Source organism: Carassius auratus, unplaced genomic scaffold, assembly GCF_003368295.1.
Source record: "Carassius auratus strain Wakin unplaced genomic scaffold, ASM336829v1 scaf_tig00013562, whole genome shotgun sequence".
Taxonomy (NCBI): Eukaryota; Metazoa; Chordata; class Actinopteri; order Cypriniformes; family Cyprinidae; genus Carassius; species Carassius auratus.
Genome location: NW_020524413.1, coordinates 16,391 through 39,832, shown reverse-complemented (window position 1 = coordinate 39,832; position 23,442 = coordinate 16,391). Strand labels below are relative to the sequence as shown.

The 23,442-nt window shown below is 37.3% G+C and overlaps 1 protein-coding gene across 1 annotated transcript; it reads right to left on the bottom strand.

Annotated features, from left to right (window-relative positions):
• Nucleotides 1–881: 881 nt before the first annotated feature.
• LOC113074064 (plexin-A1-like) lies at nucleotides 882–22,848 on the bottom strand (the record flags this gene model as incomplete). Its single annotated transcript, XM_026246773.1, has 7 exons — nucleotides 22,828–22,848; nucleotides 21,334–21,465; nucleotides 9,230–9,330; nucleotides 8,647–8,770; nucleotides 7,644–7,797; nucleotides 7,461–7,560; nucleotides 882–998 (listed from the first exon to the last, which is right to left on the bottom strand). Coding segments are annotated over exons 1-7 (749 nt in total), but the record flags the coding sequence as incomplete, so codon positions are not given.
• Between the last annotated feature and the right edge of the window lie 594 nt (nucleotides 22,849–23,442).

Below are 23,442 nucleotides of genomic sequence, written 5' to 3'. Positions count from 1 at the left end.
AACGCATAAATGTCTTTCTCCTTCGAGGCTTCTATGAATAACCTTAATATAAAAGGCCGGCCGGCCTATGGCACATTTAAGAATTTAAATGTATTTGACTTAAAACAAATATGATAAAAAAATTAGAAACTAAACAATACTAATAAAAATCATGAAAATAAAATATATATGAAGACATACATTAACAAAACATAGGCTACTACTCAGGTGCATGATGCAAACGTATTGAGCCAAGTTCAACTAATATAGAGGAATTAGATACTGCAGCACAACAGGAATGTGTGCAAAGGCTGTGTAAGGCTGTGTGCAAAATAAACATTTATGTACATTACACCTAAATGCCCCTCTCAATGGAGAAAGCGCTGTTTAACAGCTGCAGAGCGCGTGAACAGCCCCCTGGTCGACTCGAAACGGTTTGAGATACAAATGCTCCCCTGAGATGACTTCGGCAGTCGAGAACGGGCATGTGAGGGATTGATGCGCGTGTGCGTCGGTAATCATAACCCACAGTCACATGTAATGCGCCTCTTGCACTTCCAGTGCTCAACGAAAAGAAGAGAGATGTGATTGATATTGGTTTTTATGCAAATGTAGCATTTGTAAATGTACAACACAAATACAAATTTGCATAGTCATTCAGTCAGTGCCATTTATTAAGTGCATTAATCCAGCGCCGCTCTCCTTACAGCAGCTGCTCACACAAAGCCCAGCGCAAAAGAACAACGCTCGCAAATGGGACATGACCGTGCCGATGTGTGCATATGCACCCCTGGAATTGTTGTTGATGGGTCGCAAACATGAAAAGCAATTTCCGATTAAAACGAAGTTGTGAGCAGAAAGTGATTTGCATGTAATGTATGTATTGTATTAGAAAGACTGACCTCAGACATGTTTGACGCGGCCCTCCTGGAAGGAGCAGTCGTTGGCATTGTGAGTGCACATGTGTCGGTATTTGCACCCAGTGGCATGGAAAGGAGCCATTCACACAGGAAAGACACCTATCAAGAAAAGACAATCAGAGAAAAAGAGTATTATTCAGTTATTAATGGCTCAAGTCACATATGGATGCATTCTATTTTAAATCATGACATTACCAACTGAGATATTCTCACATGCTCCTCTATAAGCATTTGGACTTTGGTGTTCTGCACACTTAAATTTGTAGCTTGTTCTCAGAGTACTTTAGTAACCACGTAGAAACAGCATTGCAATATACTTAAACATGCTCAGAACTCATTAGATCCCACCAAAACCACAGCACACACCAGAATGCCGTAGCAAACTCCTAGAATACCCCAACTACTGTATAGCAACACACTAAAAGCTACTCAGAACACCTTAGCAATCACATAATGTGCAAAAAAAAACAGGACACCTTAGCAACACCGTTTTTTTTTTTTTTACAGCAACTCAGCCTCAAAGCCTTAGCATTCCCCAGAACACACTAGGAATTGCATAATATGCTAAAACAACCAGAACACCTTAGCAACACCCTAGCAACAACTCTGAACACAGGTAGCATTCATATAGCAACTCACTTACACCTAGCAGCTCACCTAGCATCCACCCAGAACACCCTAACAACCACATATAAAAATGAGCTAAAACACTCAGAATACCTTAGAACTCCCTATCAACTACAATGTATCCAAAAACCCAGAACACCCGAGCAACCACATGATGTACTGAAACACTATGAATACCATAGTAGCACCCTAGCACCCATTAAGAACACCCTAACAACCACATAATGTATCGAACCACTTGGAACACCTTAGTAACACCCAATCAGAACTCCCTAACAACCACATACTGTACTGAAATAATCAGAACACCTTTACTAACACCCTGTTATCCAAGAAGGAACACCCTAGCAACCACATAACAATGAGCTAAAAACACCCTTTAGCAACACACTAGCACCCATTCAGAACACACTTGCAACCACATAACATGACTAGACTCCCAGAACACCTTAGCAACACTCTAACACACACTCAAAATATCCTAAGCTGTGTTTCCACCGCAGGAACTTTACCCAGAAACTAGGGACTTTGGGCCAGTACTCGGTGTGTTTCCACCGCAGGAACCAAATAAATATCCGGGTAAAAAAAAAACACCCCTCAGAATGTCCCTGCTGGCGAGGTAGTACTTTTTTAAAGTTCCGGAACTTTTGGGGGCGGGACTTGGGCGCTAAACATGCTGATTGGTTGAGTTCACGCAGCATTGTGATTTCGACCACCATTTATTCGGATCATTTTCAAAATATCACTGTTATTGTGTCATGAAATGTACTAAAATTTGCGAAAGCAACGTCTAATCAGCTTAGGGCTGGGCGATACATCTAACGAGATGATCATGCGCATCTAATCAGTAAAGCTGCTTCCGTGATCACTGCTAATATCGCCATCACCTGCTTATAATTGGAGTGGCATTTAATAGACAGAGCCGTAGATCGCTGACAAGCTACGCCATATCGCGTTCATTATCGAAGGCGAATCATCTGCGATAATGAACGCGGCATTGCGTAGCTGGTCAGCGATCTACGGCTGATCATATCGTTAGATATATCGCCCAGTCCTAACTCGGCTAGTCCTTCTGATATGTGCTGCTGGCTCTGATGTCTCTTTTAATTATATAGTGTACTGAAAAACACTCAACATACCTTAGTAACAACCTAACATTCACCCATAATCATCATCTGTATGACAACTTACTAAAAACTACTCCGAACACCTTAGCAACAATCTAGCACCCGCCCAGAACCCCCTGGCAAGTGCACAGCAACACATTAAAAACTAAAAACACCTGTGCAATCATCTAGCAGTGATCTAGCAACAGACAAAGAAAAAAAAAAAACACTTTTACCATTTATTAATTTTGCACCTTAGCAACAATCCATTGGTTACATCCTATTTCCAAGATGGTTTTTCAAACAAATCTAGGTCTTATATGTCTTCTCTATCCCTCTCTTAACACTTTTCATCTGTCTAGCAGAGGTCACAGAGAGCAGGTGGTGTGAGATGGACAGATCAAAGACAGAGTGAACGAACGCTCTCATCAAAAGACATCAGAAAAGAAACCAAAGCATAAAAACACAACCCATTCATTCAGGTTTACACACAGAAACTGATCAGAGAGCAAAGCTTGACACTCAACAGTTTAACATGACTCATTTACATCAATAACACTGATGATTTGTTCTTTAAAAGGCATTTAACGACTGAGCCAGCAGTTGACAGCAGTTGGCACCTCCAGGGGAAAATAAGAAGAATGCCAGACACGTCACAAACAACACGGATCTGTCAAAGGTGTAGGTTGGCTTCGTTGCTATGGTTACAGAGGAAGATTTTGTTGCTGTTCGGCAGGGGAGGACAAGGACACTGATCTGTGCTCTAGTCTCAGAGTCATGTCTCAAAAAGTCATAACAGAAGAGTTGTGTGGGAGCAGAATCTTATCATGAACTCTAGAATGAATTGAGCTTGACATAAGAGATGGAAACAGATTTGCACAGCACTTCTAAACCATACACAACTGTATAATAAAGGTGAAGTGAGTCATTTCTGCACCACTGGTGTCACCAAATGGAACAGATTTCCAGAACACTCTCTTTGTTTGCCATTGGACATTTAAGTCAAAATTAAGAACTCTTAAAGATCATATAAAAACACACACACGATGAATGATTTTATTTGGTTGTTTAAAAAATATTTTACATACTATATATACACACACACACATATACATATATATACATATATATATATATATATATATATATATATATATATATATACATATATACATATATATATATATATATATATACATATATATATATATATATATATATATATATATATATATATATACATATATATATATACATATATATATATATATATATATATATATATATATATATATATATAAATCCATTATTATTTATTAACTGCATTTTTTTACTGTTATAAATGTATTACTATTGTTATTTTTACCATTATTTATTTTTAATCAAATTATAAAATTTAAGCAAAATCAATAAACAAATATCACTATAATACTATAGAACTGGAAAGTATTTCAAAATAGTTAAGATAATAATAATAATAATAATAATAATAATAATAATAATAATAATAATAATGTATATAAACATGTGTTATTGTTAATGTTGTGTTAAAATATTAATTTAATATATAATAACAATTATTTAAAGAAAATAAGCTTTAATATTTGTGTTGTTTTTCATTATTATAACATTATCACCAGGCAATTAATTACATTATTATTATTATTATGCTAGGGTGTTGCTATTTTTTTTTTAATATATATTATTAATATGATTTTTATCATCATCTTCAGAATAACATGCATTAATAAATCATTCACAATATGATCATATTTGTGCATTAAATAAACACAGTTGTTTTAATTCCATGTTGAGTTTAACAAAACATTTATATAATACAAAATTAAGTACACAAGGACCTAATAAAAAGCCTTGATCTACAACACAAATGTTGAAGTACGGTCTACACAGAGTGCCGCTTCTTCAGTATTTTAAGACACACTCTGCGAGCTACATGTATCTCACTTCTCCCAAATCCTCCTCAGACGCCCAGTGCTTTTCTCATATCATGAAAAGGCTTCTGTGGTCAGCGAGAGCATCACAAAGAGGCGAGAAGTGCGCTCTACACCTCTTCCCCTGTCTGTGCCAAATGTTCAAAGGCTTACGCTCACATCCGCTGCTGGTGCATGATAAAGCTTTCTCCTCACTCCGCTCCGATTACATGAGACACAAGAGCTGCTGAATGAAAGGACTAGCTGAACCTGACGAAGGGAAAGAGAAAGATTCTAAGGGAGAGGAATGAATGAAAAGGAGAAAAACAACAAAAAAAGAATAGAGAGGGGGAGAAAAAGGGAAGAGAGAGGGAGAGAGAGAAGCATCCACTAATGAATGTCCCATTGGCACACTTTGATCTTGTATTATTCAGATCTTACTTCCTGAAGAGGCACCTACATCATTGATGACACCCACCTCAAAAGTGCCATGTCATCCTCCTATTAAACAATTAGGCCTTTAAATTATAAAAGCAATAATAACTGGAAATGAAATGTCACAATTATGGTGCCAATCCAATCAATCAATAATAATAATAATAATTATATAATGTTTTTGTTGTTATTATTTACCCTTAAAAGATAGAAAATTGTAAGCATATGTTAATTGATACATTATACATCTTACATATGCAAGCAAAATGCTAAGCGAACTTCACAAACAATGACAATGACGACACTCAAGACAGGAAATCAGATGTCACAATTACACTGTACCAAACCGGAGGCTTTAACATACACACACACACGCACACACGCACACACGCACACACGCACACACACACACACGCACACACACACACACACACACACACACAGAAGGGATGGTCTATTCAACAGTGTGTCTCCTGTGCCACACGCATGGACTCTTTTCATATTGAAATGCACAAGCTACTGCTAACCTTTCAGCCTTGCGAGTGCTTTATCGCTTCAACAAAAGCCACCATCTATCTGTCTTTTTTCCAATTTTTCCTCCTTATTCACTCCGTGCTCGTCTTGTTAAAAATGCATCGGGCCCCTCACATGCTCGATTAAGCCGTCCCCTCCCCGTCTCATGCTAAACTCTAATATTGTTACGCCGCATGTAAATAGCTAGCAGGGTAATTTGCCGTGCCAAGCAGGCGCCCCTCTGCCACACACACACACACACACACACACAGAATAAAGACCCTGTGATCATTAGAGCCAAACAGTGTGCCTTAGTCACATTCACACACATGAGGAGCACCAGGTGAGCACTTCATCGCGTCCAGCTTTAGATGAAGTGGCTGCGTTGCTAATGGGACAGTGCCATGCTAATGTAAGGCACTCTAAGGTAGTGAAAAACACACATTCTGACTTAATGAACGAGAGCGGGAGAGGACAGGAGACTCTGGAGCTCAAAACATCTGGAGCCTCTCCTGCCTGGAGCACAAACTGTTGTCTATCCGGAGAGAGGCGGAACAAGAAGAGAAAGAGGAGAGCGTGGGAGCCATGGGACGGAGAGAGAGACTGGAAATAAGGTCAAGAGAATTAAATGGTGATGGCAAGATCAGTGTGGTTTGTGTGAACGCTCAATGACATAGGCATTTTCATTAAACAAAAAAGATAAAAAATGAAGTTAATCATAACACATCTTAAATGGTGAACATTTTCAATTAAATTTCTGAATTAAAATTAATTTTGAATTTTTTTGTGGAGCAAAAAAGCCAAGGTGGAGTAATAAAGTCTCATTAAAAAGCTAAAATAAATGTGTTTATTTATTTTTATTTAAATAACTTTGCCATATAAAAATTATTTTAATATAATTTATAATTTTATAGTTTTTTTATTTTTATTTTAGTAATTAGTAGTAGTTAGTAATTTAGTTGTGTTGTTTGTGTTTTTTAAATTTTTACATTTCATTTTTATTTCAGTTTATTTAGTTTTAGTTATAAAATAATACAAAGTTAAAATAAGTAAAAAAAAAAAATGAAAGTTTGCCAAGGCAACTATATGAAATAAAAGAAGTTTAACTTTCTTTATAGTTTATTTCAAGTAACATTTTTTTTTTTATGGTTTTAGTTTTATAAAACAGTACATCAAATTACAGCATGTCAAGGTCAGAAAGCCTCCTAAAAATATGATAAATGAACTTTTTATGACATGGCAACGATAGTTTGTGTTGTATAATTTAACAATCCCAAGAGAATGTCATTAAATAAGGTATGTTTTGTTTCAAGAAAACAATTTTCTAGACTTTGTTTCAGATTATAATTATTATAACTTGATGACAACAAACTATTAAAAAAAAAAAAAGCTTGAAAATTAAAAACCTGAAAAATAAAATCTGTAAAATGTGTCGTAAGTATATTTAAGTTAGGATAATTAATAATTACTTTGACACCATTTGAAATTTATGATACCCATTCAATTTTCTGAATGCTCACAAAAGTAGACAATCAAAATGAAAACAGATTGCTAGAACTTGGCACATGCATTTTAGAAAATGTTTCCTCCTTTCATCATTGCGGATATCTTTATTTGTCATTGATCTGAGAACACGGCGAGGATGGATTTAAATGAAGGAATGTGAGCGAGAGAGCGAGTGAACTGAGGGAATATAACTCATGAGCATTAAAGCTGGACAGCTGATGTCAGGGATGCTCATGAGTCGTTAAAGAAATGACATTAAAAGTCTGATCTCATCCCTGATCTCAGCAAAAAACTGCTTACACCACACAAAAATAACATCCCTCTTTCACTCAGCAGCAGTAAACACACACACAGCACAGTCCTGTAAAAAGACACTCGTCTTAGTTCAAACGAAAGAACGTTAGACAGGAAACTGCCTTCTCTGTTTCCTGTGTGAGACTTACGATTGATGGACACTGCAGTTGTAGAAGACAAAATCCACACTGGCAAACTTCTTCCCCGTCTCCCTGGATTTCAGATAGAGCTTCACCACCCGCTTGTCACCTGCCAGCAGACACACGGTGAGCTTCAGCGCTTTCTAACAAGCGGAAGGAAGCTTTTAAAAGAGTGTGCGTGTGTCGTCTTACCCTGGTTGCGCGTGATGGGAGCGATCTCCCGTGCGGAGGGGGACAGGCAGTATATACGTCCACCCATGATGTGTCCCTCCGTCTCAGTGTAGTCCTCAAATGAGCAGTTGATGCCCGCAGCCAGACTGGGGACGTTCTGAGCCTGAAGAACCAGCTGTAGAGCCCAACACAGACCAGGAAACAGGAACAGATTTCAATTTCAGTGTGCTTTACTGGCATGACAAACACTGAACACTTGTACAAAGGACACCTGGACTTTCATATCCAGATACTATGTAGATATTTTTAGTCGCATGGCATCTGCATCTCGTTTCCAATGAGTCTCCAGTGTAGACGGAAAGACATTTGATCACACTTAACTGCGCAAAACACAAATAAGCACTGACATATTACATGGAAAGTTACATTACTGGAACAGTTCTGTTATGTATTTATTTTTTACTTGTAAAAACATTGAAACATAATTCAAAATGTTACTTCTTGCATTTAATTTGTTCCATTTCTAATACTGTTAATATGGATTAGAAGAGAAGAGGGGACAAAAATATTTTAAACAGAGAAATTGTGAGATTTCAAGTTAAATCCATGCATTGAACAATTTATAGATATCACTAAATCATTTATATTGCTAAATATCTATCTATCTATCTATCTATCTATCTATCTATCTATCTATCTATATATATATATATATATATATATATATATATATATATATATATATATATATATATATATATGTATATATTTTATTATTTTTATTTTTTTAAATCTATCTACATTTTTTTTTTAATTATTCGATTAGGTGAAAAAAAAAATTAATGACTCCATAACATATGATTTTTTGCAAAAAATGTATTAATATTACTTATGTACTGCATATGTAAATACATAAAACTTCAAATTGTGTTAAAAATCCATCTCAAACCACCTCCCGACATATTCTAAGTGATCCAAACACAATCTGCTCACAACAAACAAGCTTTAGTTCACAAACACTTGCCTGAACTTCAGACATGGTGACTGAAATATTGTTGGGCTGCACCATGAGTCGGACGCACTGCTCCAGTCTGGAGGCGAAGCGCTGCGGCTCATCGGCTCGCTCACAGCGGTCCTTACGAGAACATCTAAACACAAATATTACAAATATTACTATAATCCATTTCTAAAAATAAACAACCAGGGAGACCAGGCGCATACTTTATTAGTAGGTTGAATAGATTTGGAAAACACTGTGTTGCTTCAGGAGTGTTCAAACAAAACAACATTTGTTTGCCAAAATTCTTGCTGCATAATTTTTATAACAAAAAAAATGTAATACATTAATGAATTAATAATGAATTACTTAGAATGTTCTTCATCAAGAACACTTCACTTTGTATGTGATTTCAGACGGTGCTTTAATTTCTCTTTTCTTTACTGGTCCAAAATTCCACTATGTATTAAATAATAAATTAAACATGTTCTGACAAATTGTCGCTGGAAACTTGTTTCATAACACTGTAGTGTGTCTGCATTCATACAGCCATGTTAACATGTCTATGTGTTTGTGAGCAGCTGTGGGGTCAGGAGGCGCTGATACTCACACACTGTGCAGGACACACCAGCCACAGTGGGGATCACCAGAAGCCAGACACTCGCTGCAGCTGCTGTACTGCTCGCAGCTCTCCACCGGCACCCGTCTCACCTACACACACACAAAATCTCACTACTTCTTATTTCAATCTGTTTTTCTATTTGCAATTACACTTAGAAAATATTGCCAACTAATTATAAAAAATATAAGCAATATAACACCAGACACTGAAATAAGACACAAGAATCCTGTGAAAAATGTTGAATTTGAGCTCATTTGACAGCATTGTTGCATAGTTATATACCACTGAAAATCTAGCTCCCATGTTTAAAAACATCCCTGATATCACACTTACATCACAGAGACGTCTACTCTATATGACGTCTGCAAGATGTATTTGTTTTCTAATCTGTAATACGTCTCAATACGTTTCCTATCAGATGTCAAATAGATGTTTAGAAAATATCTTTAAGATGTTTATGATTTAGAGTGTATTTAAAACTGACATCTTAGACGTCTATCAGATGTTTGTAAACAGCAGATGTTTTCCAGATGAAGCGATCTTTAACAGACATCTTGCAGACGTACGTTTGCTGTCTGGGATTACATAAAGGAAAGACCATAGCACTTACAATGGAAGCAAATGGTGTTAGCATCAAGAGCAGGGGAGTTTTTGTCTGTTTATTTTTATTTTTGTTGTACATGTGCGCATTTGGCAGACACTTTTATTCAAAGCGACTTCCACTGCATTCAAGGTATACATTTTATCATTCCTGGTATGGAACGCACAATTACAGCATTGCTAGCGTCATGCTCTACTTATGACAAAAAAGAAAGACAGATGGAAATCTAATGATCAACCTGCCTGATGCTTGCAGATGTGAAATCTGAGCACTGCGGTGCAAAACAGAGGTTCTCACATTCACCATCACTGTCAGCAGTTCAACAAACACACAGTAACTCTTTCACATAGACACCTTGCATATTATATTTTACAAATGTCCAACAGAGGGAACAGCTGTCTGAAACATGCTGAGAAATACTGCCAGCCACCTACACACGTCTACTTTCATATAGTTTTATGCAGCAATCATAATGTCTGACTGTCTGTCTGTCTCAATGGCTCTGTTCCAAACCTATACACTGCCTACCACACACACACACACACACACACATATTTCAAGGCCAACAGAGTAGTGATGCAACAGATTGACATATCAAATACAAAGTGTTGTGTTTCTGGGTTTTGGGGTTGGCCATAAAAGAAAGAGAGATCGCAGTAATTCATTGCGGTATGGTGTGTTCGGCATCTGGAACATTTCAATTAAATCGATTTTCCAATGGGACAGTTGAGCATTGTGTCCTACCTCTGCTCTTTGTTTAAACATCAGGGCTGTTATACAGCAGCCATTCATACGAGAGAGAGAGAGAGAGAGAGAGATCGCATCCCTCTCTATTTAAATGGCTGAAAGACAAACCATTCATCTCTCTACAAGAAGAGGAGGAGGAGAAGCAAGGGGTATATTAAATATAAATAACATCTGCAAATGAGGCACGAGACATGTGGGTCACAATGGAAAATGATCTTAATCAGAGATAGCAGGAGGAAGAGAGCATAGCAACATTCACTCGAGGGTCTAAAAGGGTCCTGGACCACACATAAGTCACATAAGTTAATAGACACTCGTCTGAACCATAAAGTAAATAAAAACAATCTTTACATTATTGCCATGACATAAATGTTTGCTTTTCAGTATAATAAAATATCGAAACATAAAATAAAATGTAATAATAATAAATAAAAAAATCTACATAAACTAAAAAAAGGTTTAATTAAAAATAGCAATACAAACTTAAAATAAAATTCTCAACCATATCTAAAATTAAAAATATATTGAACTAAAAATAAAACTGAATATAATCCAAATTTTTTTTAATAAAAGTAAAAAATATATATAAAATGATATTGATATTATATATAAAATAGTACAGAAAATAAAAAAAGTTTCAACTTTATATAACAAAACTGAACTAAAACAAAACAAATCAAAACTAAAACTCAATAAGTGTGCCACTGCTGATTGCTGACACACTTCTCAAAGCTTTATCCATGAGCCCTGTCAGAATTCAAACACTGAATATCTGAGAAGGCTTGTGCAGATGTAATCAAGGATGGTGTGTTTTCTTTATTCTGCGTGGGGTTTGGACAAACCCAGTGCATGTAATTGCACCATCTGTGCAATTTGGGCCAAAAAAACTGGTCATGCTCTAAAGGTGGCTGTGATGATCGATGGCTTATTTTTTTTCCATCCCCAAAACACACACACACCTCAGAGAGCAAGCACACATTTTCCGTGAACACACACGGAAAAGGAATAGGTCATTCACCCCCCCACCACCACCACCAAAATGACACAGCCTAATTTACAAAGAGCAAACTTTCTAGACGAGGAGGCCTTTTCTTTCCTTTAACGCCCCCTTCTAAGCCCTCCCTGTTCATCTATCTTCCATTTGGCCACGCACAAAAGAAGAAATGGCAGATGAAACCATAGATCAAGGCCAGGAAGCCAGACACAGCCTAGAGGGAGAGGACGGATAAAAAATGAAAGAGAGTGAGAGAAAGCGAAAGATTCGATGCAGCCAAAACCATTTGCAGGTCGTCTCATGGTACACAGTGACAGTACTTGTTGCTCCAGAGCCACATTAAGCCCAGCTGCAGAAGTAAAGCTCAGCTCATATAGGTCCCATTTTTAAAAGAATGTCTTCACCACCAATTATAAATTATGTATCGCCATCAAACCAATGAAATCCCGGTGGGGTATATGTCTATGGTTAATCCGAGTCAGGGTGATGGGGTCATGACAGAATCCTGGGACACAACATCTGTGGCCATATAAGTGAGGGAACACACCTGTAACACCAGATCTGAACTTCCAGTTATTGTGTGAAGCCAGTATAGTCTAAATATTCACAATTTTTACCAAGTCTTTGTTTCATTTTTTTTAATTGTATTGTCTGCTTACATTTTTATTCATTGTAATCAGGAAAAAAAAAATGATTGTGAATTCTTATTTTGTAGCTCACATAAACCTTGTGTACATTTATTGTATAGAACTATTGAAGGGGGAGGGTGTTCTCTATATGTTATGCTGTAAGTGTCGGTACTTCATTTAATAGCACAACACAATAGCACTGTCTAGATCATTTCCATGAACAGATTTACCTTGCTTAGCTATCGCATTGCGGGTATTGTACATGTTTTCTTTAAGAAAATTTAAATAAGTCATTGAAATATAATAATACGCAAAGTTATAGTTGCTTGGCATCTGTAAACATTTTACATTCTATGGACAAAATGTTTTATAAAGCAATGAGCTAAATTGAGGCAGGGATTTCTGCTTAAGACAATCCTTCACGATAGTAGAATCATGGTAATGCACAACCTTCTGTGGCTTCTTGCTCGTGCGGATTTTCACACTTAAAATTGGCATGTAATAATTTTGTGGAAGCTATGATAATTTTTTCAGAATTTTTCGATGAAAATGTTCGAAAAACTTTAGAATTAAAACATTCAACATTTTGTGACATTCTAAATGTAATTACTGTCAATTTGCTGTCGAAACCTTTACATAAAGCAAAAAATAATAAAGTGAGAGAGAATAAAAATATAAAAAAGAAAATGTTTCAAAGTCAAAACAGACTCATAAATAAAATCATGAAATCCTTTTCACTGAATAGGATTTATGTTTGTGCTTCTATAAGTTTTCATTTGAAACATTATATTATAAAATCTGAAACATTATATAGATGGCTTTCCAATTATTTTGAAAAACGTATTTACTTATTTATTTTTCTTTAATGAGCCATGGCCTAGCAATGACCCGGTACTGATAAAGCAGGTGGTATATTAAAGAAACTGGGACATGTGGGTTCGCATCTGGCCATTTTTTCCCTCTCTCTCTCTAACGATTTCCTGTTCTCTTTTAACGGTCTTCATTAATAAAGTGGCAAACGACCATCAAAAGCATTGTTTTATTACATCAAACATACTTTTCAAGGCACTGACTCGACGGTATAATCAACAGTATCTCTAATTAGCATTGTGTGCTGACAGTCAGACTCCGCCCCCTCGGATGGAACCATATGTCACTGCCGCTAAAGACCTGCCATCATATCTGTCACAGACTTAGACACAGATATAATCTACAGCTCATAGTTTAAGATCAATTATGGTTACATACTTAAATTACTCTATAATTAGTTTTAAATTGCAGCTTTTGCCCGAGTTATATAAAGCAACGGCTTGTTAATGTGATAAACATATAATAAAAAATAATAAATGTTTGGCATTTCGGTCTTATCCATCTCTTTATTTCACCTTCAATAAATGTCTGTCAAATGCTAATTCAAATTCAAAATTCCCCCCATGTTTCTTGCAGGTTAAATATGCGAGAAGAAACGGCCTTCACGGTGCAGTGTGTTATTGAACGTAAACACTCACTGCTACATGTCGGTAGAGTCTCCAGCTACAAGCTCAATAAAGCTCTTGCTTTATCAATACCAGCACACATTCAAGGATTTGTGTGTGTGTGTGTGTGTGTGTGTGTGTGTGTGTGTGTGTGTGTGTGTGTGTGTAATGTGCATGGTTTATGGATATCACCATGGCAACATCTGGGCCTTAGAATGGCTCACTTGGTCACTATGTCACGTCTGGATGATTTCCTCAGTAAAATTATGGAGAGAAGGAAAAAAGAACAAATGAAGTGTTGTAAAATGACAGAATGGCAAAAAAAGGCGATCAGAGAAGACCAACTAGCAAAAGAATGAAAATTAAGATTATGTGAAAGCCATAAATGGCTTATATATAATAAGATGAACTTTGATTTGGTTTTAATTGCTCCAAGTGTCTTCTCCTGTGTAGTTGTTTACCAGTCAAAACTGTAGCACACATACACATCCATTATGTTAATATTTTCCACAATTTAGAAGTCTTAACACTATGAAACACATACAGTAAATTAAATTAAGAAGCTGCATATATTAAAAGGGCACAGGTCTTTATGATTGGCCCTAGGCCAATGAGAAAATGAATAATTAAATAAATATTGAATATATAATCTAGAATATAATTTGAAATATTTTTTAAAAACAATTACAATAAAGGTAATAAAACTATATACTGGCGTAGCTTACTGATTTAAGCAGGGCTTTTTATGTTTGGGTTTTAATGGCAAAATGAGTTATCCAAAATCAAAAAATTTGTTCAAATAATTTCATTTCAACAAAATAAGCTTTTTTTCATAAAATCTGTAATTTTCTTTGGCTGCTTGAATGCAGGAAAAGTAGAAAACATTTGGCTCATGTTTACGATTATATTTATAGTTTTATATGGCGCAAGGGTTTTATATACATAATATAATAATTGTGTGTGTGCGCGCAAACTGTATATATATATACATATACACACACACACACACAAGCAATTTATGTCATCACAATTTATATCAGTCTATAAAATTATTTCAAGCATTTAAGCATAAACTTTCAGATTTAAATGTTATTAAACAAATTCAGTCAAGTGTGTCCAAACTTGTGATGGAAAGCATATACATACACAACTACCAACTCAACTACCGACACACACACACACACACACACACAGTGAACTGAAGAGCTGGCAGTTTCTCCTTCCGTCTTGTCATGTTGTCTATATTAAGACGTCCGCCACACAAATCAGATTACAGCCAGCTGATACTTCCTCTCAGCTCTCTGATAGAGCAGTACAGAAGAACACTGACCTTCAGAGAGTGAGAGAGACATGTACTGTGTTACACAGAGGCCATGAGGTGCAGCTATGTGAGGAAACAATACAAGCACTGTCGCTATGATCAAACGCTTCTAACAGAGCGAGTGATATGCATGTGCAAATACACACACATGCTTTCAGACCCACATCTGCTCCCACAGCGGACACGCACTGGGCATTATACTTGATGGAGCCAAGTGCCGCTGTTGGAAGTTGGGTAAATGCTATACTTCATACCAAAATGTCCATAATTTTTTTTTTTTTTTATCAAATCAATAAATATTTGAAATATAATTAAAAAAAAAAAAAAAAAAAAATATATATATATATATATATATATATATATATATATATATATATATATATATATATATATATATATATATATATATATATATATTTTTTTTTTTTTTTTTTTTTTTTTTTTTGCATAACGGTGATGAGATATTTAAGGGCAAATGTACTTCATCATGAAAACAATGTCACACACTGAACAAATAAACTAAACCAATTCATTTTCTTGAAACCAAATATTATTTCATATTTCTTTCCTTTCAATTTTATGTGAAATATGAGCCGGACACATACTTGACAGGTTTCATGAGTCACCTAAAAAACATAAACAACATCTCCCCAAAATACATGAGCAATACACTAGACTGACAAATCCATTGATGGATTTTTTTTAAAATTCCTCCCAGCCTCAGATAAACGTTGTAAACTTTATCGTCCATACGGCAGTGAGCGCTGTTTAAATCAAGCTAGCGCTAATCGAAGTTTCTTCTCGCTTAGAACGGGACAGCTTTATGTCTTCCTGCGGACCCCACAGCGGCAGAGAGATGCCGGGGCTATCAGCAACTTTTAATTAAGAGGATGTGAATATGGGAAATGGAAAATTGTTCTGTCAACCCGACGAAATTGAGTTTTTGATGTTTGAGGCACAACACGCGCCTCCGTCTGCAGTTTCTATTATCCAAGGTAGAGATACAAATGGAGAAGAAAAAACAAAGGGAGCAAAGGAAAAGATGGACATGGATGACATACAATGTTTCGTCCCCAAGTTCATCAAGAAACGGGGGGAAGAAACAGCAATATTACTGAACATTGGGGTCTTGGTCGGTTCTCTAATGCGGTGGGATATCTCTGTAAGCCTGAGGTACGGAAGCCAACATATTAAAATGTGGGCCGGATTACGGTGTGATTGTGTTCACGGATGGTGTTGAAAATTTCTGCTCTCTAGATTCAAAGGGGAACAATAACATCTCTGTCTTTTGTGAGAGAACGCCAGACATCGGCCATCGACCTCATCAAACATAATAAAACCTGGAGAAAAAATGTGTGACTCAGGCAAGAGAGACGGTGACGGAGGCTTGTTAGCTGGTGCTGTTGACAAGAGAGATGGCGAGATGCCTCAGATTGCGCTAAACATGGAAAGAAGTGAATGCGGGCAGAGAAAAATTAATGAAAGATGGCTTCAAGGAAGCCGAAGTGATCCAATCACAATCTATCTCCCACGACTGCTGTCAGTTCTCAAAGAGTGGGCAATATCTCAGCAAAACGGAGCGAGAGGGAGAAAGAGGACCCACTATTTGAAAGAAAATGACCCCTGGGGAACCTCTCCAATTGACTCCTTCTTCCATAGGAGGAGGACCACTTAACAGAGAGGGGAGAAAGAAAAGAAAAAAGATAGATGAAGGACAGAAGAAAGAACAAATTGCTTCAAACCAATTAATTTCCACTTCTCTTTTTCGCTCGGTCCTCTGGGTCTTGGTGTGCAGCGGCTACAAACAGAGAGACAGCAGCCTGTGAAACTCATTTCAGCTCATCCTGGACGTCCAAACTCACCCCAGCATCTGCAGAACAAAGCTCTGCAGGTGGACACAATAAACCATCATACAAAAAAAAAAAAAATTCCCGTCCTAATCTCAGCATTAAAACTGGGGGAAAATCTTGTCCCATCCCAAGACCAGGCGGTCTGTTACAGTAAAAAAAAATAATAATAATAATACAGTACAGGTCACAGCAAGCCCACTTCGCATGCATGCTACAGTTCACACTCCACCAATACCGCACATTTATCTAGATTAACATTAGATTGAGCTGCCATGTAAAGTTGTTACCAGGGTTGGGCTGATAGACGGTGCCATCATCCATTACCAATGGCTGATAGACATCATAATGTTGCGCCTGCTTTTTAGTTTCACAATCACTTTCGAAATTCACATTCTCATGTACTGTCCCAATCAGGTGATTTATAGTAATTGTTTTCCATCCCACAGGATTCCCGAACAAATGTGAGCATGTAGTGACAACATATACTGTAGCTGGTAAGTGAGGAAACAATGCAGGATGGGGCTTGATTTTACCCATAAGGCTTTGATTTGATTGCGAAAACTGGACTATGATATTGATTCTTTAGGATAAAAGCCTTACATCTGTTAAAAAATGGTTTAAACTAGTCTAAGCTGATTTTATCTGGTTCTCATCTGTTCTAGCTGGCCTTCCAGCCTTGACGCCCAGCTAAACCAGTCTAAAAGGTCATCAAACTCTCGGAGACCAGCCAACTGCCCAGGCTGGGAGAGCAGCTGAATCCAGCATATTGGTTTAAGCATTTGTTTTCTTGTTTATTTTTCCAGGAAGGAACCCCCTCTATTACAACACCACACCAAACTGAACTACGTAAGCCCCTTTCACACTGCGATTCCAGAAAATACACGGGTAATGTGTCCCGGCAACTGTTCCCGGGTCACTAGATTTTGCACTTTCACACTGCCAGTGATTACCCGGAATCTGCGTGCGTTCACACACAACCCGTAAAGGTCCCGTAAAGACACGTGACATCACGGTAATGTACGAGTCGAAAACGCTAGGCACGTTAACTTTCACTTTCACTTAAGGCATGCCTCCAGGAGCTCGGCTTTTTCCCAGAGAGAATCGGATAGCTGTATTTTTCTTTTATAAATATGATAAAACAAAAGATATTTTGGATATATGAAGGATGCAGTACTACTCTATAGGTACTCAAGATTAACATGCGATTAGGTGAAACTTTATGTTATGTACCCTTTAATTTTTTTTTCAATTTTTTTTATAGATTTAGTTAATAATAACAGCGCTGACAATATGGTAAATGCCATTCAGACAGCCTTTGCAAGTGCATAGAAAAGTCTAGCATCCCCAAACACTGGTTACATCAGCAGAAAGTGACTAACATGCACTGACAATCTTTGCATAAAAAGACCAGGGACAGGTGGATGCTGCTTACCGGTGGTGGACGAGGAGATACCCCCTCACAATATAGAGCCCTTTGAGTGCTTAGAAAAGCAGAAAAGTGCTACATAATGTAATGATTTATTATTATTATTATTAAGAAAGTAAAAATAAATCAAAGCCTCTCTTTCTGCTTTCCTTCCATGCATGGTTATGATCTGACCTTCAGGGTTTTCCATTCTCAGCCACACGCTGACCACAGCAACACTGCTCTCATCTCCATTACAATGCCTCTCAACCTCCAGAGAAACAGATCATCATTCTGTGTGGCCATCGCTAGTGCTATGAACACAACTTCCTGTGTGAGAGGCACTTCCTCCCCCTCGTTTGTATAATAGTTCAAACATTCTTCCTCCATAAAACCTTCTTTCCAAACAAAGCCATTTACAGCTGCACTTAAATCAATATCAGGCCGAGCGCAGAGCAAATACACATAGCTCCATTTAAAGAATGTTAGTCTAACAGTCCTTGCGCTAAGTTAATGTGTTGAAGGGTTATGACGCCTGTCCTCTCAACATGCAATCTACATGCTGCGCCGTATCAGAGGCACTAATACAGAAACCATCTATACCAATTGCAGTTTCCATCCACATTCCATTCCATACACATTTTCCATCTGAAGACGTGAATACTGTACGTTAAAAACAATTATTGCCAAGCGCTGATAGATCGCAGTGTTGGTTCAGCTAACATGTTTTTGTATGTCTAGGTAGGTGTGTGCATGTGTGTTTGTGTGTGTGTGTAGACTGTGTACTGAGAACCATTACAGTAAATAAATTCAAAGGAGAGACAAAATCATCTAACACTGTCAGCATAGCTTTGTTCAGAGTCTCCTACAAAATACAGCTGTATGCCATATTAAATGACAATGGACCTTACATCTTAGGGTCTGGGTGAGGTTAAAGGTCAGAAGTTGGGCTTAGTTTGTAAATTACAGAGCGATTCGAGGTCAGCCCCCAAACGACTGGACATTTTCTCCTTTCAGTTTACTTATGCCATGCATTTGAACTCTTCAGTGTCTAAAGAAATCTTGTTCACCAAAGATCAATTATTGGGAAATGAATATCAAGTAACACTTGTGAATAAAGCCTATATACATAATGCATTGTAAATGTATTCTCAATGCATCCTTAATGCAGCCTTAGAATAAGTTGCATGTTCTTGTAAATAAATGAAAGCTGTTGTAATACATTGTAATACTTACCTATTTATGAGGCCAACTATAAAGAGCATAACAATCCATCCATAATGCATTAGACTCTTTTAGTTGTAGCCATGAATAGGTAAGTATTATAATGTATTTTTACTGTTGCTTCAATTATTTATGACAAAATATGATTATAACACAAATTATAGGCTGAATCTCACAAAAACATGTAGAGGTAATCCCAATTTACATACATACACACAAACATGTATATATACATATATATAAATTATGTTTAAGACAGGCTTTCGGAGATACATCAAGACATTTAAGAATAGCTTTATAATGCATTCAACAATCTTTATAATGCACAACGTTATAGCATAGCACAGTGCACAATCACTGTGAGGGTGATTACGTTCTTCTCTTGTCTGGTTTGCCATGAATACCTAAGGGTGCTGGCGCAAATTATGGCCGATGATGCATCTTCATGGCTTTTTTTGAGCCTGCTGCTGTGATGCGGCGCTCTAATCAGAGGCGGTGTGGGCTAGCGGAGAGCGAATGGGGTTATGGTGATGAAGGAAATGCCCTTTAATGAGAGGAAGACAGGAAGCACTCCAATCAGCCCTTAGTGAGGAGAACATGAAAGCACGAAGAAAAGAGCGAGAGAAAAACAAAGAAAGGAGCGAGACGGAAGGACAAAAAGAGGAGAGAGAGAATTCTCCAGCCCTCGGTCTGAATCAAAAGGTGGATGGTGGGGGTGATGGGGGTTTGGACGCTTTCTTTTCCATCAGAAAAGATCAGAGAAGCCCTTCCTCAATTTTCTCTGATAAGTGGTGAATTACCAGAGGCGCCGCTGCTTGTGTGTGTGTGTGTGTGTGTGTGTGTGGAAAAGTGGGTAGGGGGCTGACACAGTGTCGAATATCACATGCAGACAATCAGGAGACGTTCCGAGGCTCTCTCTTTCACACATGCTCACACACACGGTCTAATTCAACGTGAATCTGTGCAGAATAAAGAAACAGCACACTGAATAACACACATCATGACCAGCTTTCGCTTTGTAATAATAGAGCACCATTTTCAATATTCATCCACTCACAAAAGCGAAGTCCAACCCAGCTATTGTATACACTATCAGTCAAAAGTTGGTGTTACTCGTCATCTTAAAAATCTTTTAATAAAGACATTTTTAAATGTTTGAAATTATTTTGAAAATAAATATACAGTATATTGTGCCTACATATAGATTTCTTTGCAAAAACATTTAAAGTAAACTTCTTTACAAAAAAAAGACTGTGAAAATAGGCTTCATTTTCTTTAGACAAAACACATGCTAATAAATAGTTTTAAAATCCTTTTGTTTAAAAGTAAAATATAATATAATCTACTGTAATAACATAATAAATTCAATTAAATATAAATACAATTATATTTTTACAACCATTATTTTTTTCCCCAATTCTTGTAATTTTTATTTTCAAATAAACTTGATAAGTTGAACCAGATGACTAAAAAGAGGCCACCAAAAGTGTCCTTGTAAACATTTCTGGTATTTAAACAGTACTGAATGGAACTAGTAACTAGGGAATCTATGTATTGATAAAATGTAAACCTTAAAATGCAACATAATCCACTTTTAATAAAAGCATCTGCCAAACGCTTAAATATAAAAATTCATTCTTTCCATTTCATCTGAGTGTTTGGAAAAGAGTGTCTCTTCACTTGAACTTTCATTTGCTTTAGGTGTACTTTCCTCTCTAGTTGGTGTCTTTGGGGACTCAGATGCGTGACCAAACCACACTGTTTGTCCGTTGGGCTCCTCAGAACATTCTAGCCAAACAAACCTGTCAAACATCAATGTCAAACAGCACACTTCCTTACGTCTTACCTCTTCATCTGTGAGGGTGTAGATGTATTGATGGTCAGGGCTGAACAGCATGTCCCTTAAAATTGGGTTCCCTTCGCTCACCACCACATTCTCATACAGCAGTGCAGGCTGGGTAATGGAGTTCACCAAAATCTGAAAGAAATAGAGAAGATGCATTGAATACACATCAAACATTGCTTGGATTGCCTGTGATTTGATAGGCTGATCACATTGTGCAGCATTCTGGCTTTTAGAAAGGAAAAAAATAAAAATAAGGGTTTATAATGAAAACTAGGGCTGGAGCAGAATATTATATTACTGAATATTATTTCGGTGGGTTTGCATTCGGTTTTCAATTTTGAGATTCAAATAATCTTTTTCTCTTTTTAACACCTTGCATCCCCCGCAAAACGGTCTTCAGTCGCGCTTGAAGGAAGTCGGGTTTTCGAGTCGAATGGTTGTAATGACTGTCAGGTACAGTTACAGTTGTATTTTCATGTAAGCCTGGTATGGCGCGGCACGATTACAAACTGTTCTCATTCCGGAATTCTCGGCACGGTAAGACAACGGTTAGAAAAAAAATGTGAGGCAGTTTGGTCTGTGGAAGAAACATTTGCGCTTATTGATATTATACCTGTTGTTGCTTCTGTTTAATAAATTTTTCACGTCAAGAGTTGTATCTTTTTTTCTGTTATTGAACAAAGTAGATATCAGATTTAAAAAAGGAGTCCCAAAAACAGAAATATTTGATTATCGTCCAGATTGCTGTTTATATTACACAACCAAGGCGACTGACGCATATGTATTACATTCCAAAGAGCTCCGTTATAAGCGAGCTGCTTTTATCCTCCATGTTAATCAGTAATTTTACACATGATAAAAACATGCACTTAATTTGTTTGGAAAATACTTGCGAACAATAACAATCACAATTTGTCTAAGTATTACTCCTAACAACCACTACCACTAGTTCATTGTCCATTCTCGGAGCATATAAGCCCTTCCCGCATAAGGTACGCCGCTTCCTGCTCATGCTGTTCTGTATTTTATTAAACGTTTATTAATTATGAACATGCATTATATAATTATGCGTGTCCATATATCTCCAAAATGCAATACAACACTCTGCCGCAAAACACCCGCCATGCATGAAGTCGATTGGATTAACGTTCTTGACATAAAAACGCAAACAGACAGACAGACACACACACAAAGATTCATGCCTTTATTAAAGAGAAGAATATGTTCAGCCCATCCCTCGCTTCAAATATTCAATGTTGATTACTACCGAAGCTTCGAAGCTAAAAAAATGGTATTTGGACTAGCCCTACTGAAAACTGTCAAAAGATTTTTGGATTGGCATCTCTCTAAGATACATAATACAGCCATTTAACTCTGTGGCCTTCACATTGACGCAATGGAAGTAACGCTGCCCTCAACTGATGCTAAACTAATGGATCTTGGTCAATAATGACCACAGCCTCTCTTTCTGCTTCCTTCCTCTGTTTGGCCCACCCTAGCATCACCCAGAGTCATACCTCCTTTAAGACCCCCTCCCCAGCCCTATTGATGCAGGGTCAGGGGAGCGTGACCCCTGCATCCCGTGGAGTTTCAGAGCCTAATGATGTGCTCAGCTGTTGTGCCGTGTCCAGCTGATTAATGACTGTCCCATTCGCAGAGCGCCATGGGAGTGCATTACCTGGGCCCTATGACACCACCCCATCGCTAATGAAGAGAGCACCTGCAGAACTGGTGTACACTAGAGCACTGGATGACCCACTTACAAAAACATAAAAGCCAATAAAGCAGTTTGCTTTTGCACACAAAGGACCAGATCACAGAGCGAAAGAGTTGCAGGAAGTTTTCAGCCACCCACACCTGGGAGTCGACAGTGTGGCCTATTTGGGTCAAAACCAGCAGCCGGATCAAGAGAACTAAAATTACACCTACAAACATCTGAAAATAGAGCCAACTTAATCAGCAGTTCTGTTCTTTAACTAAAACCTAAAGTTGCGTGATGTGACCACATGTAAACTGCCATATTTACAGAAAAACATTTTAGATGGACAAAAAAAAAATGGTCATGCCCGGCATGGACAGAATTAGCAGACTGTAACGGTTTTAAATGTA